The 24570-nt window shown below is 52.4% G+C and overlaps 9 protein-coding genes across 9 annotated transcripts; 6 read left to right on the top strand and 3 right to left on the bottom strand.

The window, feature by feature from the left end:
- Positions 1 to 276: 276 nt before the first annotated feature.
- N7443_000747 (uncharacterized protein) lies at positions 277 to 920 on the bottom strand (the record flags this gene model as incomplete). The annotated part of the gene is made up of 2 exons (XM_056880803.1): positions 277 to 581; positions 911 to 920. The coding sequence occupies 2 exons, from the start codon at positions 918 to 920 to the stop codon at positions 277 to 279; spliced, it is 315 nt and encodes a 104-aa protein (XP_056746041.1).
- A 140-nt stretch (positions 921 to 1060) lies between these two features.
- On the top strand, positions 1061 to 2294 carry N7443_000746 (protein-histidine N-methyltransferase; the record flags this gene model as incomplete). Its single annotated transcript, XM_056880802.1, has 3 exons — positions 1061 to 1210; positions 1290 to 1586; positions 1647 to 2294. 3 exons carry the CDS (start codon positions 1061 to 1063, stop codon positions 2292 to 2294), a joined length of 1095 nt encoding a protein of 364 aa, XP_056746040.1.
- A 176-nt stretch (positions 2295 to 2470) lies between these two features.
- N7443_000745 (putative NADH-ubiquinone oxidoreductase 178 kDa subunit) lies at positions 2471 to 3134 on the bottom strand (the record flags this gene model as incomplete). Its single annotated transcript, XM_056880801.1, has 3 exons — positions 2471 to 2606; positions 2668 to 2912; positions 3021 to 3134. The coding sequence occupies 3 exons, from the start codon at positions 3132 to 3134 to the stop codon at positions 2471 to 2473; spliced, it is 495 nt and encodes a 164-aa protein (XP_056746039.1).
- A 1167-nt stretch (positions 3135 to 4301) lies between these two features.
- Positions 4302 to 7913, top strand: N7443_000744 (uncharacterized protein; the record flags this gene model as incomplete). The annotated part of the gene is made up of 2 exons (XM_056880800.1): positions 4302 to 6598; positions 6803 to 7913. 2 exons carry the CDS (start codon positions 4302 to 4304, stop codon positions 7911 to 7913), a joined length of 3408 nt encoding a protein of 1135 aa, XP_056746038.1.
- A 1044-nt stretch (positions 7914 to 8957) lies between these two features.
- Positions 8958 to 12632, top strand: N7443_000743 (putative C2H2 finger domain protein; the record flags this gene model as incomplete). Its single annotated transcript, XM_056880799.1, has 1 exon — positions 8958 to 12632. The coding sequence occupies one exon, from the start codon at positions 8958 to 8960 to the stop codon at positions 12630 to 12632; it is 3675 nt and encodes a 1224-aa protein (XP_056746037.1).
- Positions 12633 to 13912: 1280 nt separating this feature from the next.
- N7443_000742 (putative C2H2 finger domain protein) lies at positions 13913 to 16106 on the top strand (the record flags this gene model as incomplete). The annotated part of the gene is made up of 4 exons (XM_056880798.1): positions 13913 to 13918; positions 13975 to 14912; positions 14961 to 15542; positions 15599 to 16106. 4 exons carry the CDS (start codon positions 13913 to 13915, stop codon positions 16104 to 16106), a joined length of 2034 nt encoding a protein of 677 aa, XP_056746036.1.
- Positions 16107 to 16306: 200 nt separating this feature from the next.
- On the bottom strand, positions 16307 to 16770 carry N7443_000741 (uncharacterized protein; the record flags this gene model as incomplete). Its single annotated transcript, XM_056880797.1, has 3 exons — positions 16307 to 16362; positions 16416 to 16542; positions 16624 to 16770. The coding sequence occupies 3 exons, from the start codon at positions 16768 to 16770 to the stop codon at positions 16307 to 16309; spliced, it is 330 nt and encodes a 109-aa protein (XP_056746035.1).
- Positions 16771 to 18144: 1374 nt separating this feature from the next.
- On the top strand, positions 18145 to 23091 carry N7443_000740 (chromatin segregase YTA7; the record flags this gene model as incomplete). The annotated part of the gene is made up of 3 exons (XM_056880796.1): positions 18145 to 19980; positions 20064 to 20175; positions 20231 to 23091. The coding sequence occupies 3 exons, from the start codon at positions 18145 to 18147 to the stop codon at positions 23089 to 23091; spliced, it is 4809 nt and encodes a 1602-aa protein (XP_056746034.1).
- A 491-nt stretch (positions 23092 to 23582) lies between these two features.
- N7443_000739 (Sec63 complex subunit SEC66) lies at positions 23583 to 24391 on the top strand (the record flags this gene model as incomplete). Its single annotated transcript, XM_056880795.1, has 2 exons — positions 23583 to 23682; positions 23751 to 24391. The coding sequence occupies 2 exons, from the start codon at positions 23583 to 23585 to the stop codon at positions 24389 to 24391; spliced, it is 741 nt and encodes a 246-aa protein (XP_056746033.1).
- Between the last annotated feature and the right edge of the window lie 179 nt (positions 24392 to 24570).

The raw sequence follows: 24570 nt of genomic DNA, 5'->3' as shown, positions 1-24570 counted from the left end.
CTGATGGCCAGCTGCAATACCTGAAGAAATACATTTTGGCATTTAATCTTTCCGACTTCTTGATATAGTGCTTCATAATTCGTAATAATATCTTGGCGACGTGCTCGATCGTTCTGTGTTAATCGTCCAGGTATCAATGTATTCATATGCTCCAGTCTACACTCCTAGGAATATCTCTCTTGAAAGTATCATAAAATCGCATTCCTGTTCATACCCCTCCTAGTATTTGTCTCGCATTCACTGGTATCCTTCCTGATCAACAATCATGTGTACGTTCTAGTTCATGATTCGGTTCACGAGAGTTGCTGCTCTCTCGTCGAGGGTTTTCCTCCTGTACGGGTCGTCGTCTGAGTCAGAGGCGGAGTAGACTTGGTCTTCAAGTTCATCATCGGTCTCATTGCCGTCATTGTAGTCGTCTTGGTAGTCAATCTGCTCGTAGTAGCCCATGTCCTCGAAGAATTTGTCGAGATTATCTTCCGGCCACTTTATCCTGGAGTCAAGCTCGATTTGTTGCACTCTCTTCTCGAGGGCCTCGAGGAAGGCGATTCGGGACTGAGAAGCATCGGAGAAATGCTGGATCGCTGGAGCGGTGATAGCAGCCTATGTCATTTTTGGTATGATTCATAGATGGAGCGTATTGAGGGTGAGAGAATGGAAGGAGCACACAGAAGACACACACCAGAAACGAATTCTGCCGGACTTTACTTGTTTTACTTTAACTGTGTAATTTATACTACCTTTTCATTTAAATCCCGCGCGTATTCATCTGAATTGGCCGGTTCCTAGTCATCGTATACTGCCTCAAGGGTGGGCCATCATTTGATTAGTCACCACAAAGGGCCCACTGCAATTTTTTGGATATGCTTCGCCGATGAGCACAGCTTCACAAGTTGACTCTGATTCATTCCACTGTTGCTCATTGCCGATCAATTGGTTACGTCTTTCTATCGAGGAGAGATAGAGACCCATACAGCGCCGATTTGTGCACAATAATATCATATCTGCCGGTGCCACACACAACATATATTCGACCGGAGACCACAGCGAGCAAGTCGATACTATGGCATTTAGCTTCGGATTTGCTGGCGATGATATCGACATCGACGATTCTGAGAATAACAGCGATATTCCCGATGTCGTCGTCCCCCAGGGCACGGCCAATTCTCTCCCTGAACTGGTCAAGGCTAGTCAACATGATATGAACGAGTTGGTACGTTTTTGACTTGAGAAAATACATAAAACTTCACTTCCATCTCAGATATCAAATTGCAGAACTGACTGGTAAAAAGCTTTCTATTCTTCCATCTCAAATATTTTACAATCGTCTCCCTATCAGCGAGACACCCATTGTCATTGCGCGCCGAGAAATTATCGATATCCGCACCCAATTGATGGCCGAGGACAGCGCAGAGCATGATAATGCAGAGCTGATCGCTGGTCTGGAAGAGGGTGACCTCAAGCCTAACTTCTACGAAGGTGGCTTCAAAACCTGGGAATGTGCCTTGGACCTTGCCAAGCTGGTTGCCAGTGAAAGTGCGGTTGTGGAGTCATTGGGCAACTCGCAGACCAATGTTCATATTATCGAGGTATTTACCGCTACTCATTTCATCCATCAATTTTACTGCTAACAGTACTACCCTGACCAGCTCGGTGCAGGCACTGCAGTCCCATCACTGGCTCTATTCGCCCATATCCTCGGCCAAACAGAGTCCGCGGGGGATGCCCCGCAGCGCAAAGCGCATTTCACCTTTGCCGACTACAATGACGCAGTCCTGCGTCTTGTCACGCTTCCCAATTTGCTTTTGACTTGGTGGAACTGCCGATCGGTGGCCACGTCAGAGGCTCTTGATGAAATGACCTCGGAAGAGGAATTGGACATTACGCCGGAGTTAGTAGATGACTTCAAGAATGACTTGACGCGCCGCGGGATCTCCATTGACTTCATCTCGGGTGCTTGGTCGCCCGAGTTCGTCGAATTCGTCTTCTCCACTCGCTGTGGGGGCGACTATAAGACGTTGGTCATGGCTAGCGAGACTATCTACTCGCCGACGTCTTTGACCGCTTTCTCGGAGACGCTCTTGGCGCTGCTGCGTCGTTCAAAGACTGATTCCGCGAATAGCCGGGCGTTGATTGCTGCGAAGAAGGTTTACTTCGGTGTCGGAGGTGGAGTGGATGAGTTCCTTGCCGTGTTGCGGAACGTCGGTGCCGATGAGCTGGAGGTGCAGCACAAGGTGGATGTCCAGTCGGAGGGTGTCGGCAGAGTCGTATTGGAGGTCTCGCTTGCTGCAGAGTAATGTGAACTAGAGGAATGATGAATATACCAACACCATAGACAAGGCCATTGAAGAGCGTCTTTGAACAAATGGAATTCAAATGATAAAGTGCCGGATCGAACTTCCAGTCCTAACGTATATGTACATGTTTTGCCTCCCTATTGCATGTCTATTCTGACAGCTCAAAACCACACCCTTTACTCGTAAAGCTTCTCCCGCGTAGCACCGGCAGCCTCAATCTCGGCGTTCTGGCGCTCATAATAAGCCTTGACCTTGCTCAGGTCGGCCTGGGAACCGGGTGCGACGTTGTAGGGGAAGCGAGAGTTGAGCATCCTATGAAGATAAAAGAGAAATTAGCAACGATATCTCATCACTGCAGACCTATTTCACGTACTCGGGGGTTCGCAAGTCGTAGGACTCGCGGGGTCCTTGACTGTGGAGGAGGTGGCGGTCCGCGGCCGCCTTCTCCATAAGAGCAGTGTGGATGGCATTGCGCTGCTCGAAGTCCTTCTCAGAGGGAGTGAACTTGCTGATCAGGCCGGAGATCCAGGACTCGGAGCCGGAGTCCTGGGTGGACTGGCTGATGCGGTAGAGGATGTATGCGGAGGCAATGCTGCCAACGGTGACGTAGAAGCTGCGCTGTTGGGTAGATATCACATATTAGCGACCTTTCAATTGGAATTGGGCGTTTTTTGAAGCTCGCCGGAGACTTCAAGGTCGGCCGCCGGGGGGGGGGTAGGAGCTTACGCCGATGCCTTCGTTCACGGGCTCAGCGTGGGCGGAGTGGGAGCCGAAACGACGGGGCGGCTGCTGCGCAGCAAGCCGCCGTGACGAGGCAGCGAAACGTCTGGCAGCGAACATGGCGGAGGGAGAATTGGAGGTTGTTCGAGTAGTGATGACCCTTCGGGCGGCCTTGATAGGATGAGACGAAGTTGCGAACAGACGAGATCACATGACGTTGTTCCTTTTGGGCCTAGCGTGTACGAGGGGTGCCAGTTGCCCGTTCCTACTAGATCTTACATTCGATTCATGGAGTTACTTGCAATGTTCCCAGAAAGCCGGGGTCTGCTCGAAATGCAAGAATCATGCGGTAGATGCAGAATCATGGGATGTGCAGGCGCCGTCTGCCGGGGGTGAATTCAACAGGATTCAACAGGGCGCCTCGAGAGCGATGCCTCACTTGAGCCATTTCTCTCCTAACAGCAAACCGGAGGGTCATTGGATACATCCATCTCTTTGCCAGTTAAGACAATACGTTTACTCGGGCAGTCTCTGGCTATCGGTTGAACATGTCAGAGTTGGGAGGGTCCCCACCGGTGTTTGCCCTATTGTCCATCGCGAACGCCCGACCCCATTGATGCCCAATGCCCCTATGGCGCACGACAATTGGTCTCGCTTCGGTTCGAAATCAAATATTTCGCCGCGCATCGCGGGTTGCGGATAAGCTGATCAGCATTGTACTGCGTCTGCGAGACCCGGTCGGTCTTGGGATGGGTATCGATATCCACCTAAGGCTCGGTCCGCATTCACACTTGCCCCCTAAGAGCGCTGGGGCACACTTTCGAGCACTATAGTACTTTTTCTTTTTTCTCTCAAATTCAACTCCCTTGCTCCCTAGTGGTACACTCAATCACTCTTTCCATACTCTCAAGATTGAGATTTGGACTTACCCGAACTGTACGCGTGCTGGAACGGGCAGCCTTGCTTTCGTGTATCGCGTTCATTTGCTCCCACTCGTCCGACATTACCTTAGGAAAACCGATTCTCTGCCCGATTGTCGCTCATACCGCGCAATCTTGCTCGTTATAGCATTCTAGGTCCTTGCCTTCCTCGTCTGACAGGCCTTTGGGCTATATCTTGAGACTCCGCCAGGGCAACCAAATGTACAGTGCAGAGAGCCCTATGAGTCAACAAACCTGAAATATACTCATCCTTCTATTGTTTTCTCTGATGCAGTGATTCGATTGGAAACACGTCTCCATCCAGAATTATCTACAGTCTACTTTGGGCACTCATATCTCTTCCACTATGGCAGCTGGTGGCAAGAAGGCTAAGGTCAAGGACAAATCTGGCAAGGCCGGGTCGGCCAAGCAGAAGATTAAAAAGACAAAGGCCCCGGAAGAGACAGAAAGTCAGACAACAACTGAATCTCCAGCTCCTGGCAGTCCGGAATCCGTGGTACAAGACCAAGACCTTGGTCAGCCATTAAAACCTGCGCTTGAACCGACTCCGGAAGCTACTGAATTGACCGAGATATCCACAGCATTCGGAAATGAGGAATGTGAGAACTCACAGACTCCTGACACTGCGACATATCAACAACCAGATGTAAAGGAAGATCATTTTGACATCGAAGCATTCACCTCGAAAGACAACGACGCGCCTGAATCACCTGTTGAACCCGTGGGACAGCCTGTCGCACCTGTTGACGTAGAAGAAAGCCAGCAAGCCGAAGAAAGTCACCAAGAGGAACATAGAAGCAAAGCACTTGTCACTTCTTCTCTGTTTGCTCCATATTCGCCTGCTCTGGTGCCATTGCCGTCGCCTTCTTTGACCGAGGCACGGTTTATGTCAAGCGCTTCACCAGAGTCCAGTTATTATCATCCTGCTCCCGCATACAACCCTTACACTGTGCCTTATACTGCACCTTACACTGCGCCTTACGCCGTACCTGCTCCATACATCTCGCCATACGGCTCACCCTACGCCTCGCCTTACGCTTCACCTTACGCTTCACCGATCCCGAAAGTTAGCAGTCCTCTGGCTCGCTCTCATTATCCGTATATGCCACCCGCCATGCCTCCTACTGCAACCCCGACGCCGCCACCTCCGCCGGTGGCACCAGCACCGCCGCCTCAAATGGCTCCTCCGGCACCACGGCCACCTTCGACAGCTCAAAGCTATACCTCGGCAGTGCACTCTCCTGTCATGAGCTCTGCTGGGGTTGTTACTCCATACGCTGGATATCCGCCTCAAGCACCCGATGGTCATTATATGCATCGAAGTTACAGCATGTCTGACCCTTCATATGCTGCATCCTTCCAGGCCATCCGAGACTTGGGCTTGGGTAATGGCCAGCCGCATGATAACGGCGCTATGTCGCCTCCGGAGAATGAAAGCGAACATATCGAACTTCTCCAGCGAATTCAATCGGCCCTTCCTGACATCGACCGCCTCTTGCATGGGTTCCGAAACACTCATACCCGGTTAGCAGGCCGGGAAGCTGAGATGAAGCAGATTGGAAACCAGCATGAGCAAGCTTTGATGCACAAAGAGTTCTATATTGAGGCTTTGCAAGCACAGATGAAGAAGACGGCAAATGAAAGTGCCGAAGAAAGCGCTAAGCTCAAGAACACCATCAACGAGCTCCGACTCGAGCTAGGAAACCTCCAAGAGAAGCAAAGGGACTTCGAAGACGGTTTGGCGACTCACCAAAAGTCCAACGAGGAGCTCTCGCAAAGCAAGTCCGACCTCGAGGCAGATATCGCCAAGTTGAACACCAGCATCCAAGAGGCGAAGGATGCCCATGCGAAAGAATTGGAGGCGCAGAAGGAAGAGCACGACAAAGCACTTGTCACCCAGAAGCAGGAGCTGACTGAGCTTTTCGAGGAAATTAAGAACGAGGACGAGAAAGCCGCAACTGAAACCTTGGAAAGTCGCGAGAAGAGCTTAATGGATCAACACGAGTCCCACAAAGCCGAATGGGAGAAGGAGAAAGCCCTTATGCAGGATTCTCTGGAGAACCAGCGCACCGAATTGGAGACCACCAAGTCAGAGCTTACTGCCAAGATTGCTGCATTGGAGTCCAAGGAGACCGAACTCGAAGAAAAATTGGCCGAGCTGACCTCCGTCCGCGAGGAAGTTGCATCCAAGATTACCGAGTTGGAGACAAAGGATAAAGAGTTGGAAGAAACCCGTACCAAAAAGGCCGAGGAACTCGAGACATTCCAGAATGGCCATGCTGGCGAACTTGACTCCCTACGAAGCACCCATGCCGAGGAACTTGCTGCCGCTGCCAAGGGTCTTGATGACAAGATTGCTGCCATTGAGGCAGAGTTAAATGAGAAGGAGCAGCAATGGACCGCGGAGCGAAGTGCTTTTGAGAAGCTGCTCTCTGAGAAAGACGGTGAACTCTCGAGCGTGGAACGTGAGAAGGAACAGCTCGAAGGAGACAACAACGTCAAGGAGCAGCAACTTCAGCGTGCAGTGGATGAGATGCGGTTCACCATTGATCATCTCGACAAAGACTGCGAGCGCTTGAGGAAGACTCTGAGCAGCCTTGGAGAGGCCACTGATCTCAAGACCACGAAGGGCGACCAATTCTTGTAAGTAGGCCCATGGTTTACGACTTGATGTTTATGCTTCATTTTTATCATGATCATGTCAATGTTCATGTTCATCTCTCTCTCTTCTCATGTTTTCTTTATTTCTGTGACGAGACCGACCCATACCTTCCTTCATGTCTTTGCTAGAACTGCATGTTTATAACACCATAGAATGTACATGTTCTAATTAGCCTTCTACTTTAGTTTGGACTGCTTCACCCAGCTTTCATCTTTGATCCACGATCTCTGCAAAGAGCACTTCGCCTATCTCCCAATCGACCCGCCAAAGGACATCCTCTCCAAAATCCCTTCAGAGCTACCTTCTTTCCTCGACAACACCGTCGCCTCTCGCGATCTCCGCTGCGCCTACATCAAACATGTTGTATCCAAGACAATCACCTACCGCGTGTTCCAGCCCTTTTTGTTCACCCTAGGCCGAAGGTACGACAAAGCCGACACTTTCTTCCAGATGCTGTCTATGGACATCCGCCGCAAGTCCGTCCGCCGCGAGGCATTCTGGCGACAACAGACCCTTAAAGCAGCCTACACCACCTCGGACGCCAAGCAATCTATCAATGTTGCCGCAGCTGTGATCGTGGATGAGATCATCGACCATATCAAGCACTTCGCCGACCCCAAACACCTGGACTCCCTCTTGACCGGAGTCCGCAAGGTCGTAAAGCTGGCAGCTGAGTCTTGGCGCCACGCCCGGGTCGAGCGCGAGCTCGTCCTAGCATCCTTCCCGGCCCCAGATGCGGAAAGTGTTTCTAACGACGGCTGGTTGGAGTATGGAATCGCTAAAGATGCTACTCCCAATTCGACAATGGACCCTACCCGCCACGTTGTTCTGCGCACCTTTCCTCATATCTGGCGCGAGGCTGCACACGAGGACTTTGCTGGTGGCGAGCGGGCTCATCCATGCATCTACTCGCCTGGTGAGGTTTTGTATTCGGATTCTCCTGTCATCATGGCTCGTCTGCAAGAGTTGGCTAAGACGTCTTCTGAGGCCGTGGCTGCTCCAGTTCCGGCTGCTTCAGCTGCTCCACTTACTCCAGCTCCCCCAATTGCCCCGATTGCTCCCGTCGTTCCCGCCGCTCCCGTTGCTCAAGTTATTGCGGATCAGGCCCAGATGTCTCCACCTAAGACCCCGCCCAGAACTCCCAAGGGGTCTCACGAGAGCTTGCATCTCAAAGGTCGTGAGAGTCTACAACTCAAAGGCATTGAGCAACTGGCCGCTGCTCAGAAGCCGGCCCCGGCGAGGGTGTCGGTGCCATCGGCGCCCGCGAGTCCTCGCCCCAAGGAGCAGAGGGCTTGAAGTATGATTTCGTCAGATTTTTATTTCCCCAGTGTCTGACCAGTTTCCTATGTTTGCCTCTTCTTTCTCCCTGTATTGATTTCAGACTTTGTTTCGATGTTTTCTCCTTCTGTCACCAGCATTCAGCGATTGGGATCTGAGCGTTCATGTATGCTTTGATTTTGATGAAATTTCCTGTAAAGGAGAAGATTGTATACGCTTAGGGATGATTATTAGCTAGATATTTGCCATGGTATTTATTTTGTTGTTTTCTTGGAATGGAACTGCCCTCGTATGATGTGACATCGTAGCATCTCTGACGAGGGGCCCCACCGCGATCGAGATGATCCATGGACACGGTGCGGTTGGCGCACCGCCACGCGATGGTATAAACAAGCTCGTAGACCTTCAGCCCTATCGTGTGGCTCACAAGCCGACCCCACGAGGGGCTGAGAAGATAAGAATAGAATCTATGTGGCTCAGTCATGCACATCCCAGGGTGTACAGCCCGCTGCCCTCGCGGGGGTTGTTTCTCACGAGAGCGGTTCAGACCGGTTCAGACCGGTTCAGAGACGATCAACTGCTATACACATGTAGATTTAGAGATCGGTTATGAGAATAGTTCGCAGTTCCATGAACACTTGCGAAGCTACATAGCCGTGCCTGAGGGTAAGCGAAAACCGGATCGTGCAACGCGGGGCGCCAAGGATCGAGTGGGCGCTAAATGAGGCTCATTTGGAAATCGCAAGGCTGACCCGTCATTTCCTCTTTCTTTTTATCCCCCTAAAGCGCCCCATTCCAGTCATTCTCAATGTCCTAACTGGCTACTTATGCGCCCGGAGATGATATTGGATTCTGCCAGCTGTGTTCTCAACCCCAATCTTAAAATTGTTTGAATCTCTTCTCTCTTCCCCTCTTATTCTTTCCGCCCCCATCTTTGCAACTTGTTGCGCATGTGTGCATGATCCCTCAGCCTCGCCTGAGTAACGGCCCGCCTGAATAATCCAAAGATATCCTTTTCTCACTTGTAAAAAAAAAAAAAGGTGCTGACACCACAAGATCCCGATGAGTGGGACTCTATATAACTCCCCTGAACTGGCTCGGAGCGCTCTGCATCCTCATGATTTCCCTGTCAGCGCGGCTCCCACTGCTCCTCTATCACCTCCGTCCGAAGAAGGTACTCCAGATCTTCTTACTGTGTGGACCAAGCTAGGCGCACGCGACTTTCTGGACATGTCGACGCCGTCTGGCCAGTCGCCCACGCTGCATGAGCTGAACTCCGACCCGTATCTCTCTGCACCGTCCGATCCCGAGGAAAGCGACTTTCATGCTAGCGCTATTCGCTTAACTCCGGTCGGTGGGAGTCCAAATCACAGTTCGCCGAACGAAAGTCGACGCCCGTCGATCCAGTCGCAGACTCACTTGGGTCGCGAACATGAATATACATCGTCGAGGCCGAGCACGTATCTTGTGCCGTCGGACATCGAGCTGGTGAACGGCTCTGATTCTTGGCAAACCGAGGTCACCTCATCCTTCAGTGGAGGCGTAACGGCTCCAGCCGAAGATACAGGACGGCCATCGGCGATAGGCGTGAATACCTCGCATTTGCTCAGCGCAGAAAATACGATGCCGAGTCCGATATCTGCATCGGGCAGTTTGACTGTCCCGGGTAGTGCCACTACCATGCGTGGATCTTTTGCGACTCCTCAGCCGGGCCTCGGTATCTCTAATACGACATACGGTCCTCCGGGGCTCACAATTTCCACCGATCGCCAGTCAAGAGATGATTTGACCTCGCCTTCGCCAAGAGGAAGAAGCCCTATCGTCATGGTCAGTAAGGTGTCGCGGGGAGATTCCCCCGTTACTCATCAAAGACGTCCAAGTAGGTCAACAGTGCATCTCTCCCCGGGAGACATGTCTAGTGAATCTGGCCATGAAGACGATTACAGCGACGTGCGATCGGTTGGCTCACTCTCTGTGGCACGAACCCATAACGGCAACTGGATTCCTAATTCCACCACCGGTCTTGGAGGTCTCGATCCTATATCCCGGGGGGATGAGCTTGTGCCGAGCCCGAATGATCTCAAGAGTCAGCGCGAGCGCGAGCAGAAGAACGAATCCATTTCAATATGGACCGAAACCGTGAGCGTGGCGAGCAGTGAGGTGGGTGACGAGCCTCCTTTGACTCGACAGAAATCTCCAGCAACTAGGACGCGCCGAGCGCGGAGTACTGGTGATCGTCCTTTTCAGCAGGAGGACTATTTCAACTTACAGTTTACTTCTACCAATCGACCCGTGCTAGGACCCGGAGTCAAGGTATATGAGAGCAGCGAGGATGAAGTTCCTGGAGAGTCCGACGAAGCCGAAAGCATTCGTGCTGAGTCTCCTGCCGCTGATGCAACTCAGCTCAACCGGAACGATCGCTCAACACCTGAAATATATCATTCGCTTGAACAGACGGACTCCTGCGGGAACTTCTGTCTTTACCCCTGGCAGGATATTCCACGCGACTCAACACCCAGGGCCGAAGTGCTGCAACCGGGAAGTTCCAGCGCCGCCATGGTGGCATTTGAGAAGCGTGCGCGAGACCTGGAGACGGCATCACTAACGGCGACCATTGACAACAACAGTATCATCAATTTCGGGATGACCTTCGACAGATTATCCATCAATGATCAACCCAAAACCAAGGAGAGACGGAGTAACAGTCTTCTAAAGCGTCCTTTCTTCCAGCAGGCGTCCTCAAAACTAAAGCGTCAAGCGTCTGATCTTTCAATTTCCACCGTCCACACTGCTGCTCAACAACCCCCTCAAGAGCCCCAGCGCAAAGACAGCGGTTCACACCGTCACAGGCTGAGCTTGTCATCTAGATCGCATAAACACACGCGCTCCCCTAGCCTGACAAATGCTCTTATGTCTATGTCGGGTCAAATGGCGGCCATTGGAGGAAGTCACTCAGTTCAAGCCGTATCACCCAATCCAGAAGCGAGCTCTATGAGCCTCCCCAAGAGCCGTGTCCGAAGCCGAAGCGAGGTTCCCCGGCCTGTCACGCCGGGTTTGATGGATCTCATGACCACCCATGGTGGGCCCCCAGTCGCTGGTCTATATCGCTCTCCCATGTTGGAGGTGGGAGCTGAGCCAGCAAGTGCAGCTCCAAGACCCAACACTGCCGGCGCGGAAGATGAAGACGAAATTGACATGATCGATGACAAGGGCCAGGTGATGGACTTCCTACCTGTCTCTAGCCTGCCAGTGCCTACATTTGAAGGATTTAGGGCGCAGATCATGCAACTTAGTCCACGGCTCGAGCCTGCTCTAATCCATCGGTTTGCGCAGGCACAAGTGCGTCGTTATAGGCATCTGGTAGAATTGCAACAAAAGCACTCGGTTGCTGTTGCCAATCACTCATGCAAGGCTGGTAAATTTTGCTTTGCTCAAGGAGGCGAGGCGTCTTGGCCATCCCAGCGCCCTGCTGACACCCAGGCTGGACAAACCCGATTCCGGGTTGCTGACCATAGCACTAGCCACGGCCGCGACCAGCCTTACATTCTAGGTGAGGGAGCTATTGCCGCGGCTCAATTTCCTCCTGGTGTACCTCTTCCACCTGTCGATCGTCTACCCGCCGAATTCGAATGCCCGATTTGCTTTGAAGTCAAGAAGTTCTACAAGCCATCTGACTGGTCCAAACACGTCCATGAAGATGCGCAGCCCTTCACGTGCAGCTTCCCTCAGTGTAATGAACCCAAATCATTCAAGCGCAAGGCAGACTGGGTTCGGCATGAGAATGAGCGACATCGACAACTTGAATGGTGGACCTGCTCCAACTCCGAGTGCAGCCACACCTGTTATCGCAAGGACAACTTCGTCCAGCATCTAGTGCGGGAGCATAAGATGCTCGACCCTAAGGCAAAGAAAACCAAAGGATCGGCAGACGCAGGCGACGGTTTATCTGACAGCATGTGTGAACGGGAACTCAGTCGGCTCTGGAAGATAGTTGACGAGTGTCACCATGAAACAGAGAACACCTTGCGTCAAGAACCCTGTCGTTTCTGCGGGAACATCTGTGGATCCTGGAAAAAGCTAACGGTGCACCTGGGGAAACACATGGAACAACTTGCCATGCCAGTGCTGGAACTCGCCAAACAAAGTTGTGCCGCGCCGCCGAGCCAGGTCCACCAGGTGGACAAGGCCGGCAGGTCTGCCGAAACACAAGCCCCCCTCGCAGCACAGGCACAGTTTCACCCGCAACACGATCGCTCTGGAACGTCAGCCCATCTCGCACGGCCACAGCCACAATTTCCAACCAGCAATGCTAGCGCGCCGGCTAGCCAGCCCTTCTCCTATGAGATCCCTCTGCTTAACTACCCGTCTATTTCAGGCGGCGAACTATCAATGGAGCCGGAGTCGATTACCGATTCTCTCCAGCCCGGCGATCCTCAATTCGCAGGTGCAGGATACATGAACCAGTTCGGCCAAGGCACGCTCCACCCGCAAGCCCAGACCCACCCCCTGCATCAGAACTCGGTGACGTACCCACCGCCATACAACGCGGTCCCGCGCTCGAGGACGCCTGAAGCGAACGCTGCCATGCTGCCGCACTCGTATTCCCTCAGTTCCCACCTTGAAGGCTCGCTCTACCCCGCCACGGGTTATCCGGCATACCAGCCCGTGGCTCCCAACTCCCCCTACACGACGGGGCCCTATACCTCCAGCTACTCCAGCTATTCCTCTCAGATGTGATTGACGACATTCATGTTTCTTGCTTTCTTATTTTTCGATCTGCATTTCAAGGCGTGTGTATACGTGTATATACCCCTTTCTATCTTTTTGACCCCGGTCACTTGTCGGTTGATTGCAGCGAGTACGTCACGCCAATGGATGAATCCTTTAGAAAGGGATGACCTTTCCCTGTTGTTTACCTCGACCGATTAGGATGTTCCTCCGCCCTCGTGTGTCTTTCTATAGATAGCCTTTCCTCCTGTCTTCGCTTAGCCTGTCCGCTTGTAGTAGAAACCAGTTCGAGTCGGTATATCCCGCATGTGTGGAATGACGGAGCTCCGGACGATCTCTTCGGGTTTTGTGTACATATTTTCGGGGCCAGAGAATTCTGTCTCAGACCGGCGTGGCGTACGGATCCCCATGTGCATAGCATATGAGCCATCATATCTGTTGGCGGAACTCAGCCGACTAGAAGCCTAATTGCTACAGGGGGTTGGGGAGACCCTTACAAGGGGTGGGCCAGCCCTAGACCTAAGAGAGGACGCGTGGATGTCAAATGTCATCGTTTCAAGGCCGTGTGTCAAATGTTTATTCTTGATCCCTTGATACACGGCATGGCAATCGGGAAACGAGGTGCCGATCGTCCCTGTCACAGCCCGATTGGGATCCTGCAGCCACGCTCCGTGGAAATATTGAGGAATGCTTGGGGCGGAGAATGTGTTCGGCTATGTTTCATGCCATCTAGACCATCGGTGTATCGAGATATCGAGACATCGAGACATCGGCCTAATGAACGCCATCGGGATTCGGGAGTATATTTCACCAGTATGAGAAGGAGACGATCTCGCAGCCTCATGATCACCCGGGTGAAACCCCCCACAGTGCAGCGGGGCTGTGCAATCAAGGGATGACATGCACATTCCACGGCTTGTCTCATTTCAGACTTTCCTGGAGTTTCGTGTATTATCGCGCGGGTTTTGACGCGGTTCTGATGGCATTCCCTCCCTTGGTCCGCGTGGTTAAACCGGCTCGGGGCGAAGTGGAGTTCATCGGGTGCGTGTTTTTTTTTTTGTTTCTCGCGTGCGTTAGGTTTGCATGCACCTCGTTTTGTTAGGGGCTTTCCGAAAGGAGGGGAGCTGCATATCCTGCATTTATTTGCTGTCGTTGCCCGTTTTTTTGGTTTTTTTTTTTCCCTTTCTCTGCGTTCTTTTATTTTCGTCGTTCCGAGCCTTCAGTTGATATACCCATAGTCCCATAGTTGTTCGGACCGGTCGCCGATATACTAATCTACTCTTGACACTATGGGGGTCCGTTCACCCCTGCTTATCTGGGCTTCCTATTTACCTTGCTGACATCCTTTTAGGATCCTCAGATGAGCTGGCACGATTCTACAGACGTTCTGCAGGGTATCATGGTCGGTCCTGATGCTTGTCATCCCTCTGATCTCTCCGACTTTCGTCCCTCAGGCTTAGCTATGGGTGACTCGACATCGAATCCGCTACTCGAGTTGCATCTGGCTTCCCTGGAGAGCCAGAACCAGCCCGCCTTCATGAACCAGTGGAATTCAGATCCCCAGGACTTCTACTACCCCAACTACCCTTCTCGCCTGACGGGCGACCAGGATGCGTGGAACCCGCTGCAGGTCACCGGTGTCCCTAATCCCAAGTCCATGTCCCATATGAATATTTCAACTGTCGGCGACCCCGACTGCGGCTTCTCTAAACCTCACTATAGAACTCCTTCCGAGAGTGGGAGTCAGTATATGAGCAGTTTACATTCGGACTCCGGCTACGGAAGTACAAGCTGTGCAACACAGTCGATTGGAGCTTCTTCTTATGGCATGGACAACCTGTCGAGTCCCCATATCGGCGTGAAGGAATATGGGTTTGGCGACGCTGCCGCCATGTTTGATCAACCTCACCTCGGCCCTGCCTCCTTGTTTCCTGGAGACATGGACTATTCAGGGTCCATGGAGGGCTCCGTCAAATGTGACCACCCTTCTTGCGCATGGATTGGAAAGTGCCCATCCGATAAAAGGAAACACGAGGCACGTCATCAGAAGCTTTTCAAGTGTGACGAGCCCAACTGCGCTCGCAAAGAAGGCTTTGGCACCATCAACGACCTGGCTCGCCACAAGAAATGTGTGCACAATAAAGAGCCCGAGCGCGGCCCGAAAATGATGTATCTCTGCTTCGGGAAGAGCTGCCCACGGCCTAATAAGAAGTGGCCCCGACTGGATAACTTCAAGCAACACCTGAGCCGTATGCATAATGAGGAAGATGGCGAAGCCTTGCTGAAGAAGTAAGCACTCCCCACTTTATCTGTATTTACATAAACTAACCGAATCAGATCCATGGACTGGTATGAGACCGTCATCGGCCACCAGCCCAATCAACAACTCGACGACAGCCTTTCGCAGGATGACATTCTGAATGAGACACAGCAGGATCTGGGATCCGCCGAGATGGAACTGGATGCCATCGATGTGCATCACACCCAAGATAGTGTTGATTTCTTATCATCTCGGGCTGCGACACCCAGACCAATCTCAAATACTCAAACGACACATTTCCCTGCATTGGGATCACTGGGGCTCAGTGAGGCTCACAGCACCACAGCAGAACAGGCAAATACCAAGTCAGAAACATTTGTTTCGGACGCAGCGGATAATCTGATCAACGCGATGACAAAGATGATGAACAGCCGTGCTCGACGACCAAGCCAACACAGCGACGAGGGAATCGAGGTCGAGCTCGAGAACCCCCAACTATCCCAGCCTCAGCGCCAGATGCTACAGAAGGTTCTCTCAGCAGCCTTGGAGCGACTTTCCGATGACACCTCTTCGACGACCCCGGAAACCAACGATGATAAGCAAGATTGGTTCCAATGCGACATCTGCTCCAAACGCACTCGGCTGCGCTGTGAGATGAAGTAAGTCAATCTTCTAAGCAACAGCCATCCAAGCACATCTAACATTAAATTACCAGAAAACATCAAAAACGTCATGAGCGTCCTTATGGCTGCACATTTCCCCATTGTGCCAAATCCTTCGGCAGCAAAGCCGACTGGAAACGCCACGAAAGCTCCCAGCACCTCCACGTCGCAAGCTGGCTTTGTGGATCCCACGATTCCGCCAAGGGCTCTTCATGCGGCCGCATATTCTACCGCGAAGAAACCTACACCCAGCACCTCAACCAACAACATCGAATCCCCAAAACCCGAACCAAGTCCACCCTCAATGCCAGCCGCCTCGACCTAGCCAACCAATCGCAATTTTGGTGTGGCTTCTGCAACCGCACTATCGAACTCCGTAGTCACGGCCCTGCGGCGCTAGATGAGCGATTCAATCATATCGACATCGAACATTTCAAGAAGGGGGAGAGAGGCCGCGATTGGTGTTTTTCTTCTGGTGATGGACCGGTTATGGATAAGAGTGTGGCTGGTTCTTCACTAATCTCCGAGGGGAATAAGCGGAAGCGTAAGGCTTCCGAGTAATGTTTCATGTCTGTTTCGATTGGTTTAATAGAGAGTTGGTCGTTGCTTTAATCGACAATTTGTACAATCTGCCTCAAGGGTTTCCGTGCTCGTACATTTCCATATGAATTTCTCTCTTTTCAGGAGGATTTAGACTGTGGGTTACATTGTTGAATTTGTGAGTGATATAGTACAGTTCATTAGATCCATCCAAAGGGGAATCATTTCTTGGAGCCAGCTAGCTCCCGGGCCTTTTTCTCCAAGGCGGACATTTCTTCTAGGGCCTTGTTAGTACATCACATGAAAGTTCTATTGATAAAAGAGACGTACCATTCTTCTCCAGCTTGGACTCATCCATCTCAAGCTTCAGCCAGGACCAGTAGATCACCTGGTAAACGAGCACGGCACCCAAGAAGACCTTGCCGAAGGGGCGTGTAAAGGTCTTATATCTCGCCATCTGCACGATCAAATTAGTATATTATCCAAATTGTAGGTAGAAGACCCCCTCAAATCATTTAATCAGTAGGAAGAAACATACCCCTTCCCGGTAGGAACTTGGCTGTTGTGGTGACGAGTCAAGCCGGATGGGAGTGGTGGTCAACGTCCGCTTGCTAGGGGCAGATCGGCCTGGTGAGAAAATACCCATGGCACGGGGTGCCTGGCGGAAAGATTGTCGTAGCAACATTTTGAGCAGAATGGGGTGTATGTGATGGCTCTGGGGAATTTGATGAAGAGCTGGTCGCTCTGCGCGGTCTGGCGCTGGCGAAAGCGGTATAGCGCAGTTGCTGGATTGGGGAAAGCGGGCTTGGCGTTGAAGTACAGCTTTACTATTCGGAGTAATTGGGATAGGAATTTGGGCGTGGCTCCAATTGAATAGAGCTATAGCTTTACTGGCGGCGACAATAATTCCGTTGTTGCCCATGTCACACTTGATACAAATTAAGACGCTGTGGTCAGTCGCTCAAGTACTTCCCGCTGCTGCTCTCTTCAAGTGCATCGAGGAGAAACCTCGAAAAACAATCATATCCTCTAGTTTTAGGCATTCTGAAAAGAAACATCTAATGAGATGTCTTGGAAAAGAAAGGGAAAAAGACCTACGAAGACGGTTCAAAAGGGCCTAGGAAGAATGGTATACAGGGAGAATTGCTGAGTCAGCCATCACATGATATCAGGTCATTGAATTCTGGCGGGCAGCAAAGGAAGGGAGCCACAACCCAAATGTCATGGAGCTTCCGGCGGCTGCTGCTCCATGTTCCTGATTGCCTTCTGACACCTCCTTTCACAACCATGTCGCCCCAAGCTCCCAACCCCGATCGGGTCCGAAAGGTGCCGTACAGGGTATTGAATGGAAGAATACCGTTATTTTCTATTGACTGAAAGCTCTGAATGAACATCCTGAAGGGGAATCAATGGGGGCAGAATCCCCACCACGCAGAGACAGGGCGTCCCGAGTGCATTCATGATGTGGCACGTGCGGGATGACTAATTCTAGTTGAGCCACATGTGGCTGACGATAGCGAATGCGTGTGAACGCCTTGAATGCCTTCACGAGTCCCTTCCGCCCTACCCTCTGCCTGTTGATGCTTCTTTCTAAAAAAAAAGGCCTGCTTTCCGGTCCTTTTCCAATTATCTATTCCGCACTACCCACTCCCTAGGGGCCGTTCGTTTCCCGTTTTCCCGTTTTCTCACGCGTCGAGTCCGTGAGTGACCCTTCCCAACTCCAGAGCGGTCCACCATCGCTCCCGTCCGCGACAATCAGCCTGTCGATCAGCAATTGTCGTGGTGGACCTCGGTGGCCCCTGTTAAGTATTACTCCTACGGCCTACGTGCCTCTTGAGGTATCAGTGTCATCGCTGGACGAAGGCCTGTTTATCCTTTGTAAGCTCCCACCCACTTCCTTGCTACCGCGACTTCGACAAATCGGTTGTCCGATCTCGAGTGCACTATACCCTACGCTGGGACATCTTCACTTAGCTCTACCTCGTCAATATTTTCCTTCTGCTCCATCGTTAACATACTCGATCTCCAGTGAACTCCCTATCTCGGCCGTCTCGTCGCCATGCGCCACAACGCAAAACGCTCCCTCGAGGAGATCGTCAACAAGTCCGACTCAGATGACGAAGACTGGAGCGGTGGCGACGATCGCCCTGCTCGGCCCACCGCGCGCAAGTCCAAATCGAGCCCGCAAAAGAAGTCACGCCCCTCTAAGAAGCGCCAACGCCGTGCCTCTGATATCGTGTCCGATGATGACAGTCTCATCAGTAGTGATGAGCTTTCCAGCGTGGCTGCGTCTGAGTCCGAGGAGGAAGATCAGGATGATCCTAATATCCCTCGCAATGCGCGAGGAACCGCACGTCGACGAACCACCCAGAGCCGACCGCTCTACGAAGAGCCATCCGATGACGAGGAAACGCCTGCGGGTGATGAGGACGAAGATTCAAAATCCGCGATGGTTCCTCCAAGCCCGCTGAAGAGCACTATCGTCAAACTTAAAATCCCTCGTGCGGTTCTCCAAGATGCACAACTCTACAGCAGAAGGATCACTCGCCGTACGCGCGGCGCTTCGGAAGATATGTACGCTTTGACAAATTCAGGTCACCACATGCAGACCGTCGAACGAGGTACTCTTAGTCCAGAGGCACAAATTGGACATGGCACCCGCCGGTCCAGCCGAGGATCGAAGCAACCTGTAATCCACGAGGAGAGCATCGAAACGAGCGTTGTTCAAGAGGGCTCTCTGGAGATCCTAGAGAGCGATTTTCCTCAGAGTGGTGCCGAAGGCGATACAACAATGGCCAACGACGTTGACCAGGGCGATGTTGATATGACTCATGATTCGGGCGTAGTCCCGGAATCAGAGAATGAAGATGCCAAGATTGAAGAAGATGAGGATGAAGACGACGAAGGCCCTATCACCCGCCGACGAAGCCGACCTACTCGCAACGACCATGAGGAAGAGCCCGAGTCCGAGGAAAAACAGGGGGTTGAGCCGTCTGATCGACTTCGCCGATCTGGCCGTAAGAAACCATCTCGAAGCTCACAGCAAAAAGGCGAAGAGAGTGACTTCGAGCCCGAGGAAGGCGAAGGAGAGGAAGACGAGGATGATTCAGACTCCGTCCACTCCAGTGGCTCGCCCCGCAAGGGTAGCCGAGCTCTTGAAGAGGAAGAAAGCGTTGTTGTTGGTCGTCGTCCTGGCCTGCGAAAGCGCCCTGAACGGTCACGCGGTACATCTTACACTGCTGATGAGGCCGAAGAACTTGCTGATGAGCTTGAAGATTTGAAGGGTTCCAGGAAGACCCGGCGTCAAGCTGTTGCAGAAAAAGTTATCTACGATAAGCCAACGCGCACTCGCAAGCATGTCGATTATCGTCTCTTTCGCCCAGAGATCATGTTCAATCCCGAGGAGAATGATCATGATGGAGCGACTGAGTCTCCATCTCGCCGTGGGCGCGGCGGCGGTGGCGGCGGCTGGCAGCGCAACCTTCTCCCGACATTTGGGCCATTCGGCGGTGCTGGTCAATCGTCAATCCTTGGACCTCACGGTGCAGCTGCTACAACTGGAGGCGTTGACAGCGACAGCAGTGATGATGAAGGACAGGCCAAAAGTACCGGGCTTGCACCTGGTGGAGGTATCCTTGCCCCTCAGGGTCATGCAGGCGATGCTCAAGGCCTCTCTGGAACACCCGCCAACTTCGGCAAAATCAAGGACAAGCAGTCCTTGGCCGACGCGGACCCACTTGGAGTTGACATAAACGTCAACTTTGACAGCGTGGGAGGTTTGCAGGGCCACATCGATCAGCTGAAGGAGATGGTTTCCCTTCCCTTGTTGTATCCGGAGATCTTCCAACGCTTCCACATTACGCCCCCCGAGGTGTCTTGTTCCATGGACCTCCCGGTACCGGAAAGACGCTCTTGGCGCGTGCCCTGGCAAATAGTGTGAGTTCGGAAGGTCGCAAGGTGACGTTTTACATGCGAAAGGGCGCAGATGCATTGAGCAAATGGGTTGGCGAGGCTGAGCGTCAACTGCGACTTCTGTTCGAAGAGGCGCGCAAGACACAGCCCAGCATCATTTTCTTCGATGAGATTGATGGTAAGAAGCTCCTTCTTTTTGTCCCTACTCCTCTTTACTGACTTGATGTTTCTAGGACTGGCCCCTGTCCGATCTAGCAAACAGGAACAAATCCATGCCTCAATTGTCTCAACTCTTCTGGCGCTGATGGATGGCATGGACGGTCGTGGCCAAGTCATTGTTATCGGCGCTACGAACCGACCGGACTCCGTCGATCCTGCTCTTCGTCGCCCTGGTCGCTTTGACCGCGAATTCTATTTCCCATTGCCCAACCTCGACGGCCGACGTGCCATCCTCGACATTCATACCAAGGGCTGGGACCCTGCGCTCCCGAAGGATATCAAGGACGAGCTGGCCAAGATCACCAAGGGCTACGGAGGTGCTGACCTCCGAGCACTCTGCACGGAAGCCGCTCTTAATGCTGTGCAGCGCAAATACCCCCAGATCTACAAATCGGATAAGAAGCTCATCATTGATCCAAAGACCATCGATGTGATTCCCAAGGACTTTATGCTTGCAGTCAAGAAGATGGTTCCTTCCTCCGAACGTTCCACCGCATCTGGTGCATCCTCATTGCCTCAAAATGTGGAGCCTCTGCTTCGGCAGTCTTTGATTCAAATCGAGACTTCGCTCTCGGAGGTCCTCCCTCAGCGAAAGAAGCTCACGGCACTCGAGGAAGCCCAATTCGAAGAGCCCGACGATGGGAATGGATTCAAGCGAGAGCAAATGATCCAGGAATTCGATCGGTCGCGTGTCTTCCGACCACGTCTGCTTCTTCGAGGAGGATATGGCATGGGCCAGCAGTACCTTGCAGCCGCTCTGCTCCATCATTTCGAAGGGCTGCATGTTCAAGCATTCGATCTTCCTACTTTGCTCAGCGACTCCACCCGGTCACCCGAAGCAACGGTCATTCAGCTCTTCTCGGAAGTCAAGCGACATAAGCCCAGTGTGATTTATATCCCCAGTGTCCAGACCTGGGCCGAGACGGTTGGCCCGGCTGTCATTTCTACATTCCTCGGTCTCCTGCAGTCAATACCTGCGTCTGACCCAGTCTTGCTGCTCGGTGTTCTTGAGTCGGCAGACGATGAGATGGATCCCGTTCTTCTGAAGAAGATGTTCGGATTCTCCAAAAAGAACCTGTTTGACATTCAAGCCCCGGATCACACCGCTCGCCATGAGTTCTTCGCCAAGCTCGTCGAATACATCAAAACCCCTCCAGCTGACTTCCCCGATCCCGAGAATCGCAAGAAGCGCCAGCTCGAGGAATTGGAGGTCGCTCCACCCCCTCCCCCACAAGCTGAGGCGCAGATGAGCAAGGAGCAACTCAAGGCTCAGAAGAAGAAGGACCGGCACATTCTCAACTGTCTGAAGATTCGGATCCAGCCGATCATGGAGCAGCTAAGAAAATACAAGCGGTTCCGCTCTGGCGTGGTTGATGAAAACACCATCCGGTACTTGTGGGAGGAAGAGGACCCCGACATCGTGACCAGTGATTTGCCTCCTGATCAACAAGGGTTTGAGCGTCCAATTGAGAAGGCTTTCGACAAGCACGGTGTGGTTGGTCTTCGCGAGACTGCCACGGGTCGGTTCTTCTACAATCTGGATATCGTCATTATCGAGAAGCGCCTTTCGAATGGCTACTATAAGCGTCCCTCCGACTTCTTGGCCGATGTCAAGCGCATCGCGAAGGACGCTCGTCAGTTAGGGGACGCTGAGAAAGCCATGCGAGCGAATGAGATGCTGGCGAATGTCGAAGTTGACATCGCTAACATCGATCTCACCGACCCCGTCCTCGTTGCAGAATGCGAAAATGTTTACCAGCGTGAACTTGCTCGTGAAAAGGCAGCAGCTGAGCGTGCTCGCACCGAACAGAGCCAGCCTTCCCGACCTGGTACTGGAAATGTACCTCATGGCAATACCGAGTCTGGCCCTTCGACTGGGCCTGTTCATCTAGGCGTACCTTCTCCTGACACTCAGGCCGCCGAACGTCCGTTTACCCCTACACGAGAATCGCGTGTGAGCTTCACAAATGGTAATCACAACGGATACCACAATGGTGGTGGGTCAGATCTCAACGAGAATGGCCCTCATGCCCAGAGCAACGGCACCCATGGCGATGTCGATGGTGATGTTTTCATGTCCAATTCCGATGATCATTCTGGCAGCAAAGACACTGTGAACAGCTCGTTCGGTCCTTCCGCTCAGCCCAAGCCTGCTTACTCGCACACGGCACCATCTCAGCAGGTCCGCCGCGAGTCTGGTCTGTCGAGCTTCTCCCAGAAGGATCCAATGACGCCAATGGCTCCTGGATCTCAGCCCGCGGATTATACCAACGAGGCTTCTACCACCCAGTCCACCTCAGAGAAGAAATCTTCGGAGCAGCTATCCAACAACCATTACCAGAGGAGTCCTCAGGTTTCTCGACTTGAATATCCCGATCTCACACAATACCCCGATCGGATTTCTCAGGAGGAGCACCTACCGGACACTCAGCAAGGAGGCAGCAGCCAACCTTCTCCCAAGTACCAGGCAGACGACAATGTCACCATTCATGGCAGCCAGTCCCAATCCAAGCCTCAGCCTCCTCTCTTCGGTGAGTCTGCCAAGCCGGCCGCCAACTCTTCCGCCAACCTGCAGCAGTTGCTCAATGAGGAGCCAGCACCCGAGCTGATCCTCGACCTCGAGCACGTTGATCACTTGCACGATCAGCTTACCCAGCAGACCAGTGGGTGCTCGGTTGAGCAGCTGGAGCAAGTTGCCACCTGCCTCATGGACTATATTTGGCGCAAGCGCGGCGAGTGGGACCGTACTGCTGTGGCTAAGGGTCTCACCGATGAATTTAACGCCGTTCTGGACGACATGCAGACCATGCAGGAGATCGGTCCCATCAGCCATAATACCAAGCAGCAGATGGGCAACCCCAGCTACTCACTGTGATGGTCTCCACTCTACCTTCTCTATTTCACTGTTAATATGTTACAATCCTTTCTTTGTATCTGGTGGTCTCTGGTGGGCAAGGTGTTTGTTAGTACCCCTCATGTTTCTTTCGTTTTTTGTTTCCTTAATTTTCTGATATCTAAGGATATGAGAGTATTTCAAGCGCAACTGGAAATTTACGGGCATCACGTACATCTAGAATTCGAAAGAAAAATATGATTAAACCAAGTGCATATCACGATAAAACGTAAATTAGCTGATGAACCGTGAAACCTAGAGTTTCTATACTTCGCGTGAACATGTGACGTCGACCCACTAAAACACCTGGCCTTTGCGGTTGTGGCCCTGCGCCTTAGATAGTCTTCCACGATACCCTTCCACCCAATTCCTCCTAGATCATGACCGGCTTCTGATCTATTCATTACATTCTTTTAACTCCTGGGGCTTCACTCCGCTTTTTCGCTCCCTTACGCACATTCACAACCGCAACAATGGTGGACTGGCTCAGTCTCGCCGTCCCCCTCGCCTACTTAGGTGTCCTAATCGGCTCTCTCGCTACGTTCTCCTCTCTATACCGAAAGCGCAAGGCCCGTATGTGAATTCATCAACCCGCAGCATTATCTGTTCCAAGCCTTCAAATCACTGACCCCTACCAACAGAGAAGGCTGCCTCCCTCGAGCCATGGTTCCCAGCACACCTCCAGCGCGACATCTACTTCTCCCTCATGCACCTTGATCCCTCCGCTCAACAAACGGAAAAGAAACTCCCTGCCGTCCCCGAATCAGTCCTTAAAACCTCCCTCCTCCGTCGCGCAACGGAAGATATCCGCCGCGTCCTCGCCCTGCGCTCCCAGAAACAAGCCCTCACCGTGCTTCTGCAACGCGGCAGTGTCGGCGACGACCTGTGGCAGCGATTCCAGCTCGCTGAGAAAGAAATGGAAGAGGAGGTCAAGGATGTCGTCGCTGAGGCGAACGCCTATGTTCCGAACTGGGGACAGGTTATCTTCCAGTCGGCTAATGAGATGATGAACAATGATCTTTACCGCAAGCGCATGGCGGAGCATCAGTCTAAGTTGGCTGAGGAGAAGGCCTTCTGGGGGAAGAAGAAGGCTTCTATTCAGGAGGGATTTATGAAGGAGCTGGATGGGTCGGAGGGTGGTGTTGCTGAGGCGGAGAAGGCTCCTGAGGCCGCGCCAACGAGTGCCACGCTGAGTGTGCAGAGTGATGAGGATGCGGTGCTTGTTGAGGCCGAGTCTGTGAGCTCTCCGGGCAAGAAGAAGAAGGGCAAGGGAAAGAAATAGATGCTGGGCTTGTAAAATTATGTTGGTTTTTATGGGTTGCTGCAATGGGTTTTCTTTCTGGATGGTGTTTTTATTATCCCCCCCCTGGGGGTTGATGCATTTTAGGTTGATATCAAATCTTGCATATTCCGAAACCCTTTATAAAGTCTTGAACTAAGAAGGAAAACAATATGCATTCC

Source organism: Penicillium atrosanguineum (assembly GCF_028827265.1).
Source record: "Penicillium atrosanguineum strain IBT 20685 chromosome Unknown utg000001l_segment0_segment0, whole genome shotgun sequence".
In the NCBI taxonomy this organism is placed as follows: domain Eukaryota; kingdom Fungi; phylum Ascomycota; class Eurotiomycetes; order Eurotiales; family Aspergillaceae; genus Penicillium; species Penicillium atrosanguineum.
This window is presented reverse-complemented; position numbering and strand designations above follow the sequence as displayed.